The sequence below is a fragment of the Phyllopteryx taeniolatus genome, chromosome 5 (genome assembly GCF_024500385.1).
Source record: "Phyllopteryx taeniolatus isolate TA_2022b chromosome 5, UOR_Ptae_1.2, whole genome shotgun sequence".
Lineage (NCBI taxonomy): Eukaryota > Metazoa > Chordata > Actinopteri > Syngnathiformes > Syngnathidae > Phyllopteryx > Phyllopteryx taeniolatus.
The window spans coordinates 18,377,508-18,398,245 of NC_084506.1; the positions used below are offsets into that span (position 1 = coordinate 18,377,508).

The 20,738-nt window shown below is 44.4% G+C and overlaps 1 protein-coding gene across 22 annotated transcripts in view; it reads right to left on the reverse strand.

Annotated features, from left to right (window-relative positions):
• ppip5k1b (diphosphoinositol pentakisphosphate kinase 1b) overlaps nt 1-12,584 on the reverse strand; it is a 41,672-nt gene extending 29,088 nt beyond the window's left edge. For 9 of the 22 annotated variants that reach the window (XR_009788526.1, XR_009788525.1, XR_009788524.1 and 6 more), the window contains exons 1-6: nt 12,429-12,583; nt 12,275-12,345; nt 10,196-10,310; nt 9,889-9,946; nt 5,396-5,909; nt 1,421-1,616 (exon numbers count right to left, since the gene is read on the reverse strand). Coding sequence is in view for 19 of the 22 variants with exons in the window: in XM_061773355.1 (XP_061629339.1) it covers nt 1,421-1,616; nt 5,396-5,572 (373 nt within the window). In the remaining 3 variants the exon portion in view is untranslated. Of the gene's footprint in view, nt 1-1,420; nt 1,617-5,395; nt 5,910-9,888; nt 9,947-10,195; nt 10,314-12,274; nt 12,346-12,428 lie in introns of all 22 variants that reach the window. The other 13 variants (XM_061773363.1, XM_061773364.1, XM_061773365.1 and 10 more) reach the window with 10 other exon arrangements.
• Nucleotides 12,585-20,738: the final 8,154 nt, after the last annotated feature.

Sequence of the window (20,738 nt, forward strand, 5' to 3'; positions counted from 1 at the left end):
AACCCCAGAGATAGGAGAGCCCCCCTCAGAGACCCCAGACTCTGCTTCCTCGTGAGAAGGCATGTCGGTGGAATTGAGGAGGTCTTCGAAGTATTCTTCCCACTGAGTCACAACGTACCGAGTCGAGGTCAGCAGTGCCCCATCCCCACGATACACAGTGTTGATTGTGCACTGCTTCCCCCTCCTGAGATGGGAGTTGAAAGTCCTTCTGACAGGGGATTCTGACAGACGTTCCCAGCAAACCCTCACAATACATTTGGGCCTGCCACGTCGGACCGGCATCTTCCCCCACCATCAGAGCCAACTCACCACCAGGTGGTGAGCAGTTGACAGCTCTGCCCCTCTCTTCACCCGATTGTCCAAGACATGCAGCCGTAAGTCTGATGACACGACCACGAAGTCGATCATCGAACTGTGAACTAGGGTGTCCTGCGAACTAGGGACACCCTTATGCTTGAACATGATGCTCGTTATGGAAAATCCGTGATGAGCACAGAAGTCCAATAACAGAACACCGCTTGGGTTCTGATAGGGAGGGCCGTTCCTCCCAATCACACCCCTCCATGTCTCACTGTCATTGCCCACATGAGCACTGAAGTCCCCCAACAGAACGATGGAGTCCCCAGCGGGAGCGCTCTCCAGCACCCCCTCTAAGGACTCCAAAAAGGGTGGGTACTCTGAACTGCTGTTTGGTACATAGGCACAAACAACAGTCAGGACCCGTAGGCGGAGGGAGGCTACCCTCTCGTCCACTGGGGTGAACGCCAACGTACAGGCGCTGAGCCGGGGGGGCAATAATTATACCCACACCTGCTCGGCGCCTCTCACCCTGGGCAACTCCAGAGTGGAAGAGAGTCCAACCCCCCTCAAGAGGATTGGTATCAGAGCCCAAGCCGTTTGTGGAGACGAGCCCGACTATATCTAGTCGTAACTTCTCAACCTCGCACACCAGCTCAGGCTCCTTCCCCGCCAGAGAGGTGACATTCCACGTCCCTAGAGCCAGCTTCTATAGCCGGGGATCGGATCACCAAGGTCCCTGCCTTTGGCCATCTCCTAGCTCACATTGCACCCGACCCCTATGGCTCCTCACACAGGTGGTGAGCCCATGGGAAGTCATTGAACTCATTAATTAAAAATAATAATCATGAATTTTGTCATAACTGATTTACTATTTATTGTTTTTCAATTATTAGATTTAGTAGAGGATACTCATTTCTTCTGAGCACTGTATAATAACGTAGTCTCATTGGCTCTGTGAAACCAGACACAATCAATTGAGAGATTTAGTAGGAGCCAATATTAAATATCTGATCATATCTAAACCTTCTAGCACTGTTATTGCTACTTACAGAACCTTAAAACTTTCACACACTTAGGATGTCACCTTAAAAAAAATTTATACTACTCGTGCAAACGCCACCTTTGGAATGGAAGGAGATGAGGCAATCACACAGCGGCCATTTGTCCACAGGCTCCTCCAGGATGACGTCCTCGGGAAAGATGACCACCTCGATGTAGTCAAACTTGCAGAGGCGCTCCAGGATGTGTGTCATGGGCTTGGACTTGGACTTCTTCATCATGCAGCAGATGCCTACCACGATCTGTCGCTCTGAGGGCTGACAGGAAGGAACGTGACGGCTCATAAATAATGCCTCACATGTAACAAGTGAGGAGAGGAGCAAGGTAACATTCAACTGCGCTTCTAAAACAGGAGTACGACACGATTTTTGGAAGTGATCTTAAATTCAGACTATGCGCCAACTTGGCCAGCTTGTATTTAGTAACATTAAAATTCAATGGGATCCTTGTGCTCATAGTCAGGGGTGCCATAATGAGCAAAAAAGTGACGACGACGACGACGACTATAAGGAGACAATAGTACAGTGGTGCATTGACCAATGAGTTTAATTCGCTCCGTAACCACGCTCGCAACTCAAAACACTCAAATCATCTTTCCGGATTGAAATGAATGGAAATGCCATTGCTTCGTTCCGGCCCCACAAAAAACACCAACAAATACTTTTGTTGACTCAGTAAGCTGCAGTAATAGCAGCTAGTTTCGCAGATCATAGAGAATATGCCTTTGAGTAGTTATATTGTCTCTCTACACGTGTTACTGCACCATTTGTGTTCAATTATCCGTTGCGTAAAGGGTTTTAACCCATGACATCAATGTCAGTTTTGTTAACATGACTATAGAATTTCGCATTGGTGTTAGCATTAAGTTAGCAGACTTTTGTAAGTTAGGTGGTATGATTAAATACATCCATCCATCCATTTTCTGAGCCGCTTCTCCTCACTACGGTCACGGGCGTGCTGGAGCCTATCTCAGCTGTCATCGGGCAGGAGGCGGGGTACACCCTGAACTGATTGCCAGCACATACAAACAAACAACCATTCGCACTCACAACTACGGGCAATTTAGAGTCTCCAATTAATGCATGTTTTTGGGATGTGGGAGGAAACCGGAGTGACCGGAGAAAACCCACGCAGGCACGGGGAGAACATGCAAACTCCACACAGGCGGGGCCGGGGATTGAACCGTGGTCCTCAGAACTGTGAGGCTGACGCTCTAACCAGTCGGTCACCATGCCGCCTGATTAAATACACAGCGTGTAATTCTCTTTGTTTTATTCTTTAACTGGGAATGGCAGTAAACAGCTTAATGCCTCTTTTTTGACAATCTGTTCACTATCTGCTGCTTGTTATAAAGTCCCCTGCCATCATTTAGCACTGTTAACTAAGATTTTTGCTCGCAACTCAAGACAAATCGATCGAGCAACGTCTCTTATCTCGAAAAACTTCTAAGTCAGCTCACTCTTAAGTCGAGATACCACTGTAGTTTCAGTTTTGTGGCATTGAGGTGACGGGACCCGAAGTGATCTTTTTTTCAGATTGCACCCCTGTTCATAGGAAATACCTGAAAAGGTTGAAAAAGGTGAAAAACAAGTCCTGAGAACACTGGCTAAAATTGCTTCTGATCTGAGCAGTTGTTATTTTGCTTTGACTAGTCACTAGCCGGCGGCACGGTGGACGACTGGTTAGAGCGTCAGCCTCACAGTTCTGAGGACCCGGGTTTAATCCCCGGCCCCGCCTGTGTGGAGTTTGCATGTTCTCCCCGTGCCTGCGTGTGTTTTCTCCGGGCACTCCGGTTTCCTCCCACATCCCAAAAATATGCATTAATTGGAGACTCTAAATTGCCCGTAGGCATGACTGTGAGTGCGAATGGTTGTTTGTTTGTATGTGCCCTGCGATTGGCTGGCAACCAGTTCAGGGTGTACCCCGCCTTCTGCCCGATGACAGCTGGGATAGGCTCCAGCACGCCCGCGACCCTAGTGAGGAGAAGCGGCTCGGAAAATGGATGGATGGATGGATAGTCACTAGCCTTTAAATTAATTATCAATCTGGCTTAGAAATAAAGACAATTTAGACAGAGCAAAAAGGTCGATGGTTGAAAACTAGCAACTACAATTGGTGTGGAACATTATTGAAACATTTTGCCCACGATACTGAAATAATGACAAGACAGATTGTGCCCTGATCGATATAAATGCCATGATAGAAAACCATCTAGTATATCTATATAAATGTAGAGGAGAAAACCTTTTTAATAACAGTCTTGCAGATGAAGCATGGAAAAAATGTTTCTCAAACTACAATCTGATATTAACTGTCCAATATTCATTAGTGTGTCGTTCCGATCACCATACCTGGACATTGACAACACCTCGGACAGCCAAGATATCAATATTTGACACTTGTGTATCGATACTGAATCATAAAACGATTAAATACATTATGATCAATCTTCCCTCTAATTTTTTATGTCTTAGCAAACACACTAAGCCCCTGAGCGGTCCCTTAGACCACTGTGGTCAGTGTCACATCCATTGAAGTTACATGGCTTATTAAAAGAATCAGATTACAGCATTTACATTCCCATTAGAACACTTTTATTTAAGTGTTTTTGCAAACTTACAATGAAAATGTCAACAAACTTCAAAGGTACATCTTACCATGCATCATCAATGCCCAGGTCCTGTCTATGGGACACACAGTGTTGTTCAGTAAGGTGTGATATTTGTCGCTTCAATAAAGCTGCAACTCCGTTGTGTTTTCCTATCATTACTGAGGTACCATCTGAGGTCAGCATCACCATTCTCTGTAGGTCCAGTTCCTCCTTGGTGTAAAACTGAATTATTGCCTGCACAATATTTTTAGTAGCGCATGCTGACAGCTGAATGATGCTGCCAAACAGCATGATTTGCATATTCATGAGTTATTTTCCTCCCTGTATTTAAAATACAGAACTAGCATTTTTTGCACTGTAATGTCTGTGCTTTCATCAATGATGAGGGTGTGCCGAGGTGCATTTTTAACATTACACACCGTCTCATCCACTATTTGATTGATTTAATAAAAAAATTCAAAAGGCATAATGTTTGCTCCGCCAGCTTTCTGGTATACTCAGATACTTTGCCATGTGATTGTGAATTTGTTGAACCGACAGCAGAGATGCATTCATCTTGATGGCTCGGAGAATATTGATGAGAATTTTAAATTGCTCTGGGTTCGATTCGTTTAGCAGTGTCAGCTCATTCCTCTTCTCTCTGTCTTTGGCGCGCTCCCCCAACAAGGTACCGATCCCCATTCTCATCTTACATCTGCGTACAATTCCAACTGCTTTCAAATGACTTGTGTGCTGAATGTGACGCTTGAGGTAGTCCAGGTTCCATTCTGTCCACACTTTTCCTTCCGAAAACTTGCTTGCTACTTTGGCTTCGCAACACGTTTTGCAGACCAGACCTTTCTCGCTCAAAAAAGAGAAAATCTCATCCAGTTTCACCGCTCTTTCTTCTATTTGCACATACTCCGACAGCCATTCCATCTTAAAAGAACAGCATTTCTTTTTTACTTTGGCTTGGTTTGAGGATATTTCACTGCCCGTTCGTTTCGCCATTATTATCGAGGGTAAACATAAGCAGCGTGTCTCGCTCGTCTTCGCTCTACGTTGACCAGACAGCTTTGTTAGCTAAAACACCGGTGGCGGGCGGCGCATAAGGACGCTGTCATTGTCAATATCGTTGACAGGCTGCGTAAGTACGTACGTGAATTGTGCCATTGGATGTAGCAGCCAGTCACCCCTCACTCATTGAATCACATTGCAAAATAGCACAAACTGAATAGTTGTAAGTTATACTTTCAATTCAGGTTGGATTTTAATTTTATGTGCGAAACGCATAATGCCTGTGCGCGGAGACCACATCAGCAGTGCGCAATTGCGCACGTGTGCAGCTTGGAGGGAACAGTGATTGGGATATCAACGTATCTTGTCCCAACAAGCCATCTCAAATGACCAACAAGCGATCTCAACAGACCTTAAACTTTGACTCACCAACTCGTCATTTTCGTCCTCCATGTCTTCTTCTCGGAACATGTCGATCTTCACGTCCGTTTCCATTGGCTGCATGTCGGGCACGTCATCGTCAGAGTCCACGACGGCCAAGTCTGCGCTGCCCCGCATCAGACCGTCGCCGGCGTCCGGCTGCCGTCCATCACGCGTTTCGGACATCACATGTGTAACATGGCCAGGTCCGGGTTAAGTTGTGATTGCCAGATTTGACGTGTTGCACTGCAGAAGATATCTGTCTGGCTTTCCGGGGAACTTGGTGTTCTTGTGACCAATAGCCGAGAGAGAGAGAGAGAGAGAGAGAGAGAGAGAGAGAGAGAGAGAGAGAGAGAGAGAGAGAGAGGTAAGAGTGAAGCAGTAGAAAATCTGGCTCAGGCTCTACAAAGACATGGTCTCTCTGTGTCAGGACAGCAAAGTTCTGGCCCTGAAGGACAACATGTCGCAGTTCCCCACCGGGTCAACTTCACACTGCACCGCTGCACACCATCGTTCTTTGCCCCTGGCGACACAAAGGAAAAAAGCGTGACAGCACACAGTTGAGCAACTTCTACAGTGCAAGATAGTAGCGTTGCCACATCCATCAATGTGTGAAAGGAACCTCGGTTATGCAACAGAAGAAATGCTCTATTGATGCAAAAAAGGAGCCAGTTCGCAGAAGTGAAGACAAAAGATACGCGCCACTGACAGCGTGAAAGTATACTTGTTCCGTACGTCAAATATTTGCAAAATAACACACTGAAAAATCCTAACATACACTGACGATAACTTGTTTTGTTCCAACTAGCCTTTTGTGTTGACACTTGTTAATGTGTATTTTGCATGTACATTAAATAACAGTACAGATATGGGTCACTGTTAAAAAATAAATAAATAAATAAATAAAAAGTCTGATCCAATGCAGGCATAAAACCTAATTGGGCTCTCCAATCCAGCCTAAATCAGACAGGATAGACGAGCTAGACAACATATGGATGGTCATGGTGGATAGTTTTTTTTTGTGTGCAAAATCTCACTTGTGAACTTGAGCAAAAAATAAATAAAAAATTTAAATAAATAAATAAAATGCAAAATTTGCAAAATAAATCAGTCACAGTCTCACAGAGCCACTCAAATGAGTGGAACAGACAAGGCGTAAAAGTAGAAATACCTAATACCAGATTTTGGATCATGTGACAATTTAATCTTTGATCTGCCTGGGAGTTTCATGTTTGAAACAGTTGTGAATGCACACATTAACTCCATGACCCAGCACTTAAATTTCTTAGTCATTCCCAACTAGTGTACCATGAGAGATCATCAGGGCGCAATGGGAAATAATCCAACTTCAACAACAATATACGTTCTTCCTTCTTTTTTTTCTTCTTAGATGGCAGAAAGCACAATAAACCAGTGTATTCACCTGTTTTTCTAAATTTATTTTGTTTTATTTTTTATTTTTTGTCCTGTTCGGCTGTTAGGTCAAGCAAAATGGAAAATCTGTATCCCTTTTATGCCGAAACAGTTTTACTGTGTCACAGTGGAGTTTTTAAGCTTCCGCTGTGGTATTATAATAGAGGTTTTTTGAGGATCAGACTTGATATGTCGACCAGAACAAAGTTTCTAGAAGGGAGAAAGAAACAAAGACAAAAGACAAAGCACTAATTGTAAACAGGATGAGTGAAGTAAATCATTACATAATCTACAACAATGAAACATGAAATATGAGTGTTGCATGGGGCTGTAGTGCTACACCCTGTGAAGGAAGGACAGGACAAGATAGAACAGGACAAGGACAGGAGAAGAAGCATGCAGGACCAGGGTCGTGAGCCCGGCTGTACAACTGAAGTGTGGTGGCATTAAATATGTAAATTATAAAAGTGTACAGGACGAGAGTATAAGTGAGGGGATACACTAGCGATTTGCATATTCATGAGTTATTTGTTGCAGTAAGGGGTGTGTGCCTGCACATACATGCAAGTGAATTGATACCGTTTTACATGCACAAAGACTGACAGAAGTGTCCTGTAATTGCTCTGGCCGCACCGCGGCGGCTGAGGACCCCACCCACTCAATCGAGGGGCGGGATCAGGCCCAGGGGTCCATTCACCTGTTGCCATTCATACAACAGAATAAGTCGTGGCTTCCTGCGAATATATCAGCTTTATGTTCAATTACACAGGCCCAGACTTCACACACTGAATAAGTCAGTTTGTGAGAGAAGATTGTCATTATTTCTCTTCGGTGGTGTGCCGTGATATTTTTCCAAAAACACTAAGAATATGAGGAACGTGTAAATATTTTTTTCTCACCACTGTACATAAAGAAGACGGTCACTACTGCTCAGTAAGATGCAGTAATATTAACCTTTTTGTTTGTTTGTTTATGTTTGTTCATGTGCTGCTTATTGTGAAGTTCGCTGCCACCATCGAGCACTTCTAACTCGAATTATTGCTCGCAATTCAAGACAAACTAAAACGGCCAAGTGACGGCTCGTATCTCAAAAAAACTGTACCACCACCACTGTATTTTGAAGGCAGCACTTCATCACTAAGACAAGAAATTACACTTGTCAATTAGTGTGCTAATCTGCGCATAACAAACACCAAACACATGCTTCCACCACGGTTAAAACTTTGCCTTGAAAATTGCGGGTCTTCACCCAGCCGAGCTGCCAAGTCATGGGCGGAGAAATACGGTGTTGGGGTGGGATTATTTCTAATCCACACTGTTTCGACACATTCCTGCAATTTTAGAATCCCTCTCTCACAGCAGGCAGACAACTCAAGAAATACAGAACTTGGTTGTTTAATTTCACATCTGATGAGCAATTTAGAAAATGTTACAGTACGTCCCATTTAATTAATTCCACATAATGGACAGAATTCTTAATCATTACAGTCACCCCCACCCCCCACTGCCTTGTTCTTGTCAGACCACACCTGCTGATTGCACAAACTGCCGCTCACCAGAATCCACCCCCCACTCTTGTTAACAGTTCAACCTTGGCGGAGGTCTGCCTGTGTTGCGCCATTTCTCCACTGACATACTGTATCTCAAATAATCTCCCCCTGACCTTGGCGGTTATAAATAACTACGAGACGGGACCTGAGGGGGCTGAGCCGAGGCCCAGCGGGTGTTGGGGGGAAGTTTATACAGACCAGCTACACTAACCAAAAGATAAGTCATCCCAACCTAGCTTGGAGGCGACGACAAGTGGCACTAAAACTAAGCGGAGAGTGGCTGGGCCAAGATAAAAGTGTACATAAATACCTGTGAGGAGGCGCCACTTTAATGATGCTGCGCTTGTGAACTTTATAAACTATCAAGAGTTCTGTACACCTAACAATTTTTTTTGTGGGGTACGTCATTATATTTTCCTGCTATCCTGATCTGAAAATAGCATAGAACTTCCTGTCTGGCATGCTTCGCTGCAAAGCAATGCCTAAATTAGCTAGGTGACCACAAATGTTCCCTGTTGTCTACATTAGCCGACAAAACCAAAGAGACCGTGTATAATTGACGCATTAGAGCTGTAAGAGAATATGTGGCATTTATTTACTGAAATACAAGCCAACCTTGGATTTAAAACAACAGACTTGCTTCCCAGGCATCCATCCATCAATCCATTTTGTTTAGCGCTAGTTTTCATTAAGGTCACCAAGTGACTGGGCGAGAGGCGGTGTACACCCTGGATTGGTATCCAGTCAATTGTACGACACAGAGAAACAACTAGTCATACTCTTTAAATCTCACGTTCACACCTATGGGCAATTTGGAGTCTTCAATTAACCTAACACGCATGTTTTTGCAATGTGGGTGAAAGCCGCAGTACCTGGACAAAACCCACGCAAGCACGGGGAAATCATGCAAATGCCACACAGGATCGTTTGCCAATTGACATTGGAGCAGTGTTGCAAACTTGCTGCCTGGCAAGAGTTTTTTCTCTCCCAGACTCTTGTTCAGTGACATTTTGCGAAGCTTCGTCGTCATCAGAATGTTCCAACGCGTAGTACAATTCACGCTATCCATGGCAAGTTTCTCGAAAACAATATCTGTTCTTTACGAACCACGTAGCAGAAGGCCCGAGGAAGACCTCCACTGACGAAAACCCCCAACTCTTAGAGCAGGCATTTACGCAAATCCAGAGAAAGTCTATCTGGAGGGCTACACAGGAACTAACCAACCATCAACTAAAGCTTGATTCAGTGGATGCTGCAGAGTGATAAAGCTTTACCACTACTGACTTCAGGTTGTGGGCATCTTAATCTTCTGCGTTGATGCCTTTGAACAACCTGAACTCGAACAGATCCTGTTTTGAGAAACTTGCCATGGAAAGTGTAAATTGTACAACACGTTGGAGCACTGCGACGACCATAAAGCTTCTCAAACTGGTGGCTGAACTGCAGTTGGGGACAGAAAAACGCCTTGCCAAGCGGCAATTTTGCAACATTGCTCCAATGTCAATTAGCAAGCAATGGGTAAGGGAATTACATGCTTACACAATTTTAACAGCCGAAGCTATCAAATGCTGATGGCCAAATGTCTGCTGAAGGATATCTGAGGGAAAAAACAAACAGAACAAAGAAACTGTACTTTTAATTTTAACTTTTGGGACACGCTACAGAGTAAAGAAAAATGAATAAAAATCATACACTGAAAGCCACGAAGAAAAGCGGTGAGAAGGAAGCAATAAAACAAGATGATAAAACGCAACCTTCAAAAATAAATAAATAAATAACCTGAAACACATCCAAGGATTAAACAACTGAAGGAGACCACCATGAGACAACCATAAAAGCTAAGTACCTTTAACACAGAATCCAGCGAACTGCAGTCACCGGTCAACACGGTCTCAGATAATGAGATGCCATCAGCCACAAAGTCTGGCATGAAGTATAAAATCCTTGTTGGCCAGCAACAACTGCTTTTGACACGACAGAGCAGAATAAGTGAGTGTCAGGTATTAAACTTCACACAACAGCAACACAAAAATGAAAAATGGCAGAAAAATGCCAGCTTTTTACCAGCCGTGTAAAAGTGACTGATAAAACCTGTATGCGTGTCTTCAACCTTTGAGACGGTCTGCCCAAGGAAGGCCGTGTTGCATTTATGAGACTCTTGATTAGATGAGCGCAACGAGCCCCATGACGCTGACTCTTAAAAGATATCAACACAACTGGCTTCTCACTAACATGAACTAAAGATACTACGAATGCTAATTATTCGTCCATCCTTTATCGACATCACTTGTCCTGCGCAGGGTCACTTCTATTCTGAAATCGGAACTAAGTTTGCTGCACAAGGGAACGGATGTTATCTGTTAAAGGGTTTGGCGACTGATTTATTAACAACACCGTAAACTACTGCATTCGATAAACTTTCAGGCTTAAGTACACAAACCAAATGTTAACGGGATACAGCAGAAATATTTTACGTTTTACGAATGGGAGAAAGCACATTTAGTCTCAATTAAACTTTATGGAGCACTTTGAAAAACAAACGCAGCTGTAACACAGGGCTGACCATAATAAAGATCGAACATAAAACACAAATAATAATAATAATTAGATAAAAACGTACTTCTTTTCAAACGACTTACTACAGTGCCTCGTCTGTCTTAGCCCCAACTGTCCCAGTAAAAGCCATTTAATAAGACATGAAATCAAAATGTGAGCTAGGCTAAGCACTCATCCATGTGTTTCCAAGGTGTACTATACTATATTTTAGTTTTAGCTTTGAGAAATTATCTAACGTCATTACAATAATGTATGTAATAATGTATCTTTGTTCATCTATCTATGGAATAGATAAATGATCAAAGGTACATTATTCTATGCTATCTAGTGACAGGCAGAACTATGAAATGCTCTTCCACTGGATGGCAAAAACGGCAAGTAACCTGTCTGTGTATCCACCTGTTGTAATCCATGTAACAGCATAACAGCTTTGTGTTCAGCTAAACAGGCCATATTTTACACTAATTGTTACGAGATCATCATTATTTCAATATTTTTTGTGATATTTTTTTGTTGGGTGGTGTGCCGTGAGATTATGTGCCTTGGCTCGGTAACGGTTGGGAAACACTGCACTTAACTGTTAATTAGTTACACGATAAGATACATTACAAGAGTGCTACCGATGAACAATTCACTCACCCAATATAAGAATGCTCAGTTTTGACGCTAGTAATAAAAGGGAGTATATTTATTTATTATTAGGAATACTTTTACCAGTATCACTACAGGTGCCGATACTGTACTTGTTCTTGTAAAAATGCTCAGATACTACGACGCCGATACTACTTTACCAGCCAGACATTTACTACTCTACCCTCCCTAAACATGCAGAGTGCAGTATGGCAGATAGCAAACATTGCTTTAAATATATATATATGTATGTGCACGTGTGTGTGTGTCAACCATGTGGCACTACTTCAAGGTAATATTTTGTAAAAGTGTTATATTTGAGTTAAAGATTGTGCTTTTTAAAAAATATTTTCATTGAAATAAAACTAAATTTCATCATAATTTAAATATGTAATGGTATTATGGTATGAAATGTATTGGTACTTGGTATCAGCGAGTAATTCAATGTAAGTACTTGTACTCTGAAAAAAAAAAAAAAAAAAGTGGTATTAGTGTATCCCTGTGGTTGCAGTTGCAAATATTTCACACTTGTGTGGCAAATTATGGTAGTATGTAAGTAGCACACTACAACCATAATTGTGTTTAAAAATGAGAGTTATTATCTTTGTAAAGGCAGACTTTTTGATGAAATGGCATTACATTGAGCGACGACCCGACTCGTGTTGCAGTGTACTGTTCCAAAATGAATGAGCGTGGGAACTGAAAGCGTTCACAACACAACTTCCTGACTCCAACTTACGTGGGTCTCTTCACCACCGGGGCAACGTTGTTCTTTAAATTCGACCCCGCTTTGTAGACCTTTTCCACGCACTTGGCGGTCACAAACAAACAAACACACAATTAGATCTAACTAATTCCCCTCGAACACTTGGACACAAATGAGCGGCACTTACCCGCAAAAAGGTCGTTTAAAAAAAAAAAAAAAGTGTCCCCGCCGCGTCCACTTCCTTGTTTCTCCCCCCGCCTTCCTGAGTGAAGTGGACCCGAGGGGAAGCTGGCGAGAAGTTCACGTCCGGTCAACGGCCCCGCCGGACGGACTGACGGAGAGACATCCTCCTCCTCCTCCTCCTCCTCCTCCTCCCCCTCCTCCTCCTCCCCCCTCCTCCTCCTTTTCCTCCTGTACAGACCTCCACCAGCACACTCCCGCTCTACAACACTCTTTCCAAGTCCTTGCTGCTTGCCGCCGGTCGAGAGCGTGGCTCTCCCCGCGACGGTGCTGCCCCCTAGGGTCCTGTCCTGGTACACTGCAACACGTGCTACAAACGGTGTACCAGTAATATATGGCCCGAGGGCCATATACTGCTCATGAGAGCACTTCACTCGGCCCACCCTGCAATTCTAAATAAAAATAAAATGTATTCATATTGATGACATGTTATTGTTTATTTGATTTGATTCTAAATTATTATTATTGTTTTTATTTTATCCTTATGAATCTATTAACATTATAATTATTATAGTTATCTTATTATAATTATTTTATAAAACATTTTATCTTATCCTTTCATTTTCTTCCACTTATCAGATTTTTGTAATAATAATAATATATTATCAATATATAATAATCATAATACTAATATTATATTATTATTATTATATTTGATTTCTTTACGTTTGCCTTTAGCCAGATACTGCAGCTAACTGTATGAACAGCATGACAAGCCCTTACACTGATGTCCATAATTCCACATTTTCGCTTCTTTTTGTGTGAGACCCCCACGCCAGCCAGACTAGCTGGTATGGCCGATGCTCGCCTGGCACACTGTCAAGAAAGTGCGGAATGGCCATCGATCCCATCATGCAACAGGGCATGAGAAGCAGGTCTGTGCCGCCGCATAAGGAAGTGAGTGTTCTCAACGGGCCGGTAACGTAAATTATCCCTCCTTCCTCTTCGAACTCTATCAGCGCCTATGCTGCATCCAAACGTGTAGGGGGAGAAGAAGAAAAAAAAAATCGTTAAATATTATGTAACAAGTCTTAAAAAAATGCAAAATCCTGAATGAAGGCCGCAGTGTTCGTGAAGGTCATCGCACCTCCAAACAAACAAGTCTTTGTTGTCTTCCAGAGGAGAGGAAACTGGGGAGGACAGGTCTGTTTGAAACAAATTAGTTAAATGAAGGAGCAACAATCTTTATCATCTTCAGTGAAATTCCAATTTAATCTCTGTGTGAGGCCTCCGAAATGATTGGTCATAAACTTAAATGCAATGTCTCAGTAGAGCAGTCATCCACAAAGGCCAAACTGTTCGCAAAAGGTGTCTTATTTGTCAATTATGTCAGGCTTCGTTCACACTGCAGGTCAAATTCAAATGTTTTTCCCAATACTGTATGTGACATCTGTTTTGTTTGTTTCATGTCAATGTGAACAGTTCAATTTGATGTTTTTTTCGAATCCGACACAGGCCTCTTTCCTATGCAAATATAAATTGGATTCGTATCTGTGAGTGTGAAAGGTTGTTTGTGTGCCCTGCGATTGGGTGGCGATCAGTTCGCCTCTCGCCTGAAGTGAGCTGCAGCGCGAATGAGGAGAAAATGGTACAGAAAATGGATGGGTAGTCCACCCAGCCATTTTCTTTACCGCTTATCCTCACAAGGGTCGCAGGCTGCTGGAGCCTATCCCAGCTATCTTCGGGCGGGAGGCGGGGTACACCCTGAACCAGCCAATCGCAGTGGATGGGTAGTTAGCAGGTTATTTCCTGGTTTGTGGACGACACATTTTGCCATTATGGCATAACCTGAATGTAATGTAAAATACGTCTTGCATCTGCACCTGGAGTTTACCTTAGCTGGCACTGGGCAAGAGTCAAGTCAGGGAACACCAAAACGCACATACACTATCCATCCATCCATCCATCCATCCATTTTTTTTTTAAATAACCGCTTATCCTGGTCCAGGGTTTGCAGTGATGTGGAGCCTATCACAGTTGATTTTGGGGCAAGAGCCAGGGTACACCCTGAAATGCTTGCTAGTCAATCACAGAACACAAATAGACAGTAGACTAGTGATTCTCAAAGTGTGGGACTCGTAGCCCAAATCATTGAATTAACATACAGTTACTGTGGTGTTACAGTACTTTTAAAGAGTCTTATCAAACCAGAGCATGGAAAGAGCAACCATGGCTCTTTTCGTACTCCTATAAGGGCAACAGAAATATTTGGTTGGTGGATCCAGACATTTTTGGGGGTAAGACGAGGACCTCCTTCATTTAAATTCCTCAGCAGACAGGGCCACATTAGTCGTCAGCGTGTCTCACACATCCACATGTATGTACTTTTAAATTTAGGGAGCGGAGCGGCATCTGCCCGCAGCCATAAAGGGGCCATTCAGGTCCACTGAAGAGAACACTGCGGCCCTCCCACTTGACGGACGGACTGCGAGAGACTGTGTCAATACACACGCATGCGCACACGCACACACACACACACACACACACACACACACACACACACACACACACATACACACACATACACATTCGTATGTCAGGAGGAGATGCAAAGCCAGAACCGAGTGAAAGAAGGTCTTATGATTAGGGGCCGTTAGGGACTTAATTCAGGATTACCTCTCACACAAACTACTGAAATGCTCTCATACACACATGAATGAAACACGTATTTCGGTATAATATATGAGAGCATTTCAGTAAGATGCGTGAAAGGATTTAGTGGTGTGTATGACAGTCTTTTAGTAGCGTATGTGAGCAAAAAATTGTGAAGTTCTAACTACCAGTCAGTGCTAAAACAAAATTCAATTCATTACAAATAAAAAATTGTGATGACTTTGTTCTACTTATAGAAATTATTTTTTTCTAACCTCATCTACTGTACGAATGACCTGGCCCATCTGTCCATTTCAAAACTCAAATGCACAAAGGTTTTAAGTACTTTAAGAACATTTAGTGCACTCTAAATCTATGTTAATGATGACAGGATTGCATAATTCCCTACTAATTTGATATGGTGTTAAGTATTTACAAAGTAAAGTATGTTTTTTTTTCTTAGAAGCGGAATATTTGTTGTACAAAACTTTATAGGTGGGCTATATATTCTAAGCACAGGTAGAGTGTATACAGCACAGTTAGTATATTCAAGTCTATATCTGTGTGTGTAAATATATGTTGTGTGTCTTTCTATTCCCGGACCCACAAAAATGTCATGTCTGACGTGTGATATTTATACAGTGTGTATATGAATGAGGGAAATCCTATTTAATAAATCAATATTGAAGATGTTGCCGCTGCGACCCTGAACGAGATAAGCGGTGTAGAAAACGAATGGATGAATATGTCGCAATGATGAGCTGTGGTAGAGGGTGATGAGTTGAGAGAGGCGTGCAAACACAAACGTGCTTTATGTGTGAAAACCTCCAAGGTCACCAAAACACATTTTATGTTTAAATGTGGGTGAACCCAAAGCGTATCAATTTAATAAAAAGATGCATCAAGAATAGAAAAGTGCAGGGGAAGTGAAGTGGATGAAATGCGTCAACTGAAATGGGCCAGAAGTGCATCACCTAAACCAGTCATGGAAATAGGCGGAGGGCATCCAATAAAACAGGAAAAGTGAAACCGGCAGAAAGCATCAATTGAAAATAGTTTAAGTGCATGAACTGAATCATGGGGAACTCATTAATCAATTGCTTGAAATAGATGAAATGCAACAAATGCAATCGTAATAGTAGAAGTTAATCAACTCAAAGATTTATAACGCATCTACTGAGACAGGCAGAATACATTAGTTGATACAGGTGGTGGCTATCAAAACAAACAGACAAAGAGCTTCAACTGAATGAGATGGAATCCGTCAACGGAAACAGGTCGAATGATTCATTTGAAACAGGTGAAATGCAACAAATGTGACAGGCGGAATGCATCAACCCAAACAGGTGGAATGAAATTAATGCGACAGGTGGACGACATCAAGTAAAATACTTGAATTGTGTCAGTTGAAGCATGCAGATGTCATGGTCTCTGTTTTGGTTTGGGTTGTGTTTAGTTTTGTTCCATGTTTTCCTGTGTTCCATGTTTGTCGTGTGCTCATTAGGTTGTTGTGTCCACCTGTTCTCGTCTACTTTGTGTCGACCAATCAGCTCTCTCCAGCCACTCGTGTCTTGTCCAGGTGTTCCTCGTTGTCTCGTCAATTTGTTTGTATTTAGTTCCCTGGTTTCTTTGAGCTCTTGTCAGTTCATTGTCGTTGTCACATGTCTTTGCCATGTCATAGTCGTCAGTTGTCTTTATCATTGTGGTATGTCATTGTCAGGTGTCATTTTCCCTATCTATTCCATGTCTTACTCACAGGTCATAGTTTGTTTCCAGTTTTAGATATTCAAGTGTTTCTTTGTTACTTTGGTTTGATTATCTGTTGCGGGACTTCGTTCAGTTTTTCTTTATCCAATATCCTTGTTTTCCCTTTTTGAAGATTAAATATTATTTTGAGACTCCCACATTCCTGCCTTGCCTCCCTGCTTCCCTGCAATTGGGTCCACCATGTTCTTGCCTTGCGTTACTCGCCTTCGCCCTAACCACGTACGTGTCAGAATGAACCGACCAGAACAGGACCCAGCGGGAACAACATGGCGTCACCCTGGACACCACCAAACTGCCTCCCACTGTCCTCAGCCTGCCATCCATACCTACCCTCCTCCAGTAAGCCCTATTGTTCAGTCTTTTCTGTCCTTTTCATCGGGTCCCCCCACTTGTCCTAGATATTCACCATGCCCTACTATTTTACATCCACACGTTTCTTTAGATTCTGATTTTTCTGATTGTGAAGATGGCCCCGATTTAGTTAACCTCCTGTCTGATTCTGAATCTGACACAGATTTAGATTTTTCTGGTTCCTTCCCAAGTTTATCCCGTCCTCGTCAGTTTTTGTCACGTCTCCCCGTTTCCAACCCCAGTGAGTCCAAATCCTTTCCCTCTGACCTTTTCTTGGGCACCCGTTTGGCCATCTACCCGGGACCGCCGCGTGGTGGCCAACTGAGGCGCCCAAGTAAAGGTAAAATTTTGCCCCCTCGTTGTTTTTCCCCTGTTCACAAGTCACTTAATTTTTCACCTGTTCCCACACGTTGTTCCACGGCTCCAATTAAGTCACGTCTAGTCAAACCTGCCCCCAAGCCACCATGTTCAATACCAGCCATTTTTCCAAGTTCACCTTCCCGAGACCTTGTGCACTCTTCCACTCCCGTACCCTCTACTCCCAAACCTCAATGGCGGCAGGCTGAGGAAGCGACTGCAGGCCCCGTTCCTGCTCCTTGGCAGCTGCGGCAGGCACCCGTTCCTGCTCCTCGGCAGCTGCGGCAGGCACCCGTTCCTGCTCCTCGGCAGCTGCGGCAGGCTCCCGTTCCTGCTCCTCGGCAGCTGCGGCAGGCACCCGTTCCTGCTCCTCGGCAGCTGCGGCAGGCTCCCGTTCCTGCTCCTCGGCAGCTGCGGCAGGCTCCCGTTCCTGGTCCTCGGCAGCTGCGGCAGGCTCCCGTTCCTGGTCCTCGGCAGCTGCGGCAGGCTCCCGTTCCTGCTCCTCGGCAGCTGCGGCAGGCTCCCGTTCCTGCTCCTCGGCAGGCTCCCGTTCCTGCTCCTCGGCAGCTGCGGCAGGCTCCCGTTCCGGCTCCTCGGCAGCTGCGGCAGGCTCCCGCTCCGGCTCCTCGGCAGCTGCGGCAGGCTCCCGCTCCGGCTCCTCGGCAGCTGCGGCAGGCTCCCGCTCCGGCTCCTCGGCAGCTGCGGCAGGCTCCCGCTCCGGCTCCTCGGCAGCTGCGGCAGGCTCCCGCTCCGGCTCCTCGGCAGCTGCGGCAGGCTCCCGCTCCGGCTCCTCGGCAGCTGCGGCAGGCTCCCGCTCCGGCTCCTCGGCAGCTGCGGCAGGCTCCCGCTCCGGCTCCTCGGCAGCTGCGGCAGGCTCCCGCTCCGGCTCCTCGGCAGCTGCGGCAGGCTCCCGCTCCGGCTCCTCGGCAGCTGCGGCAGGCACCCGCTCCGGCGGCGGTCGTCCAGCGGCCGCCACGCGTCCCCGCGCCGGCGGCGCTCGTCCAGCGGCCGCCACCCGTCCCCGCTCCCGCGCCGCTCGTCCAGCGGCCGCCACCCAAGCCTATTGCCTGGCCCCTGCATTACCATTGGGTTCGGCACCGTGGCCGTCCGCCTGAATGGCCCTGTAAAGACCCTGGTGCTTGGCGTCCTGGACGACCTCCTGAACCGCTCAGCCAAGCACCTCACCTCGGGTGGCCTGGATGGCCACCAGACTGACCTGAGGGGTAGACTCTGTACCCTTCTCCAGGCCCCCTTCCGCCCACCCTGGGTTGGTGACTTTTTGGTTGTTGTTTGGGGAACGTCTGGGATCCGTTCCTTTAGAGAGAGGAGAGGGGGACTGTCATGGTCTCTGTTTTGGTTTGGGTTTTTTAGTTTTGTTCCATGTTTTCCTGTGTTCCATGTTTGTCGTGTGCTCATTAGATTGTTGTGTCCACCTGTTCTCGTCTACTTTGTCGACCAATCAGCTCTCTCCAGCCACTCGTGTCTTGTCCAGGTGTTCCTCATTGTCTCGTCAATTTGTTTGTATTTAGTTCCCTGGTTTCTTTGAGTTCTTGTCGGTTCATTGTCGTTGTCACATGTCTTTGCCATGTCATAGTCGTCAGTTGTCTTTATCATTGTGGTATGTCATTGTCAGGTGTCATTTTCCCCATCTATTCCACGTCTTACTCACAGGTCATAGTTTGTTTCCAGTTTTAGATATTCAAGTGTTTCTTTGTTACTTTGGTTTGATTATCTGTTGCGGGACTTCGTTCAGTTTTTCTTTATCCAATATCCTTGTTTTCCCTTTTTGAAGATTAAATATTATTTTGAGACTCCCACATTCCTGCCTTGCCTCCCTGCTTCCCTGCAATTGGGTCCACCATGTTCTTGCCTTGCGTTACTCTCCTTCGCCCTAACCACGTACGTGACAGAAGAATGCATTAATTGATACAGGTCGAGGGCGTCAACCTAAACAGGTGGAATGAATCGTTTGAAACAGGTGGACTGCATCAACTGAAATGTAACAGGTGGAAAACATAAACTAAAATAAGTGACATGCTTCCGCTGAAACAGACTAAATGCATTTATTGATCCAGATAGAGGGCATCAAATGAAACGAGTGAATCATTTGAAAAAGGTGACATTTTAAAGTTGACACAGATGGAATCCATCAAACGCAACAGGTGGTATAAACCATTTGAATAGGTGAAACGCAACAAGTTTAACAAGCAAACTGAATCAACTGAAACGGGTGGAATGAATCCTTTCAAACGTGAAATGCAATAAATGTAACAGGTAGTAAATATCAGCTGAAATATGTTAAAACAGGCGAAACAGATTAATTGATCCAAGTGGAGGGCATCAACTGAAACGGGTAGAAAATTGGTTTGGAAGAGGTGAAATGTAACAACAAAAACGGATAGAATCCGTCAAATGAAACAGGTGGAATTCATTCTTTGTAACAGGTGAAGTCTGTCAACGGAAACACAAACAGTGCATCAACTGAAAGGACTGAACATATTGACTGAACAAGACAGAAAATGCATTGATTGAAACAGGTGGGCGTTCTGAAACGAAGCAGACAAAAAATCCAAAAACGAAAAAGGTGAAACGCATCGACGTAAACGGGCAGAATTTATCAACTGGAACACGCAGAACCCATATCGACTTCAAACAGACAAAGTTGACCTGACTGAAACAGGTGGCGCACATAACAGCAAAAGTGTGTCCATTAATGCAAGCGAAACAGCACCAAGGTAAAGCTACTTTAGTTCTCACATATAGTATACAAATGTACAGTAAATTTACTCTGTGCATTAACCCCTCAATTAGAGAAGCAGCAGGCAGCATTTGTGCAACGGAAACAGGCAGCGGGCATCGACGAAAAGACGTTGAGCGCGGCAAATGAAAACATATCAGGTCAACTGAAACTGGTCATTAAAGTGTAAGCATGTGCGCATACGCGCGTGTGTGCGCATGTGCGTGTGTGCATGTGTGTGTGTGTGCGCACCCTTGTCCACTCTGAGAAGAACTCTGTTCTGAGTCACGATGCCAGTTGCTGGTCATGTTTGCAGATTGTAAAAGGAACATAAAAAATGACTCATACAGTAAGTCTGTTTGCAGAGAGTCATGTAAAAAAAGAAAAGAAGAGTCATGGATAAAATGAGTTATTTTGCAGGTAATATTGATTTTGTGAGTCAGCACAGCGACA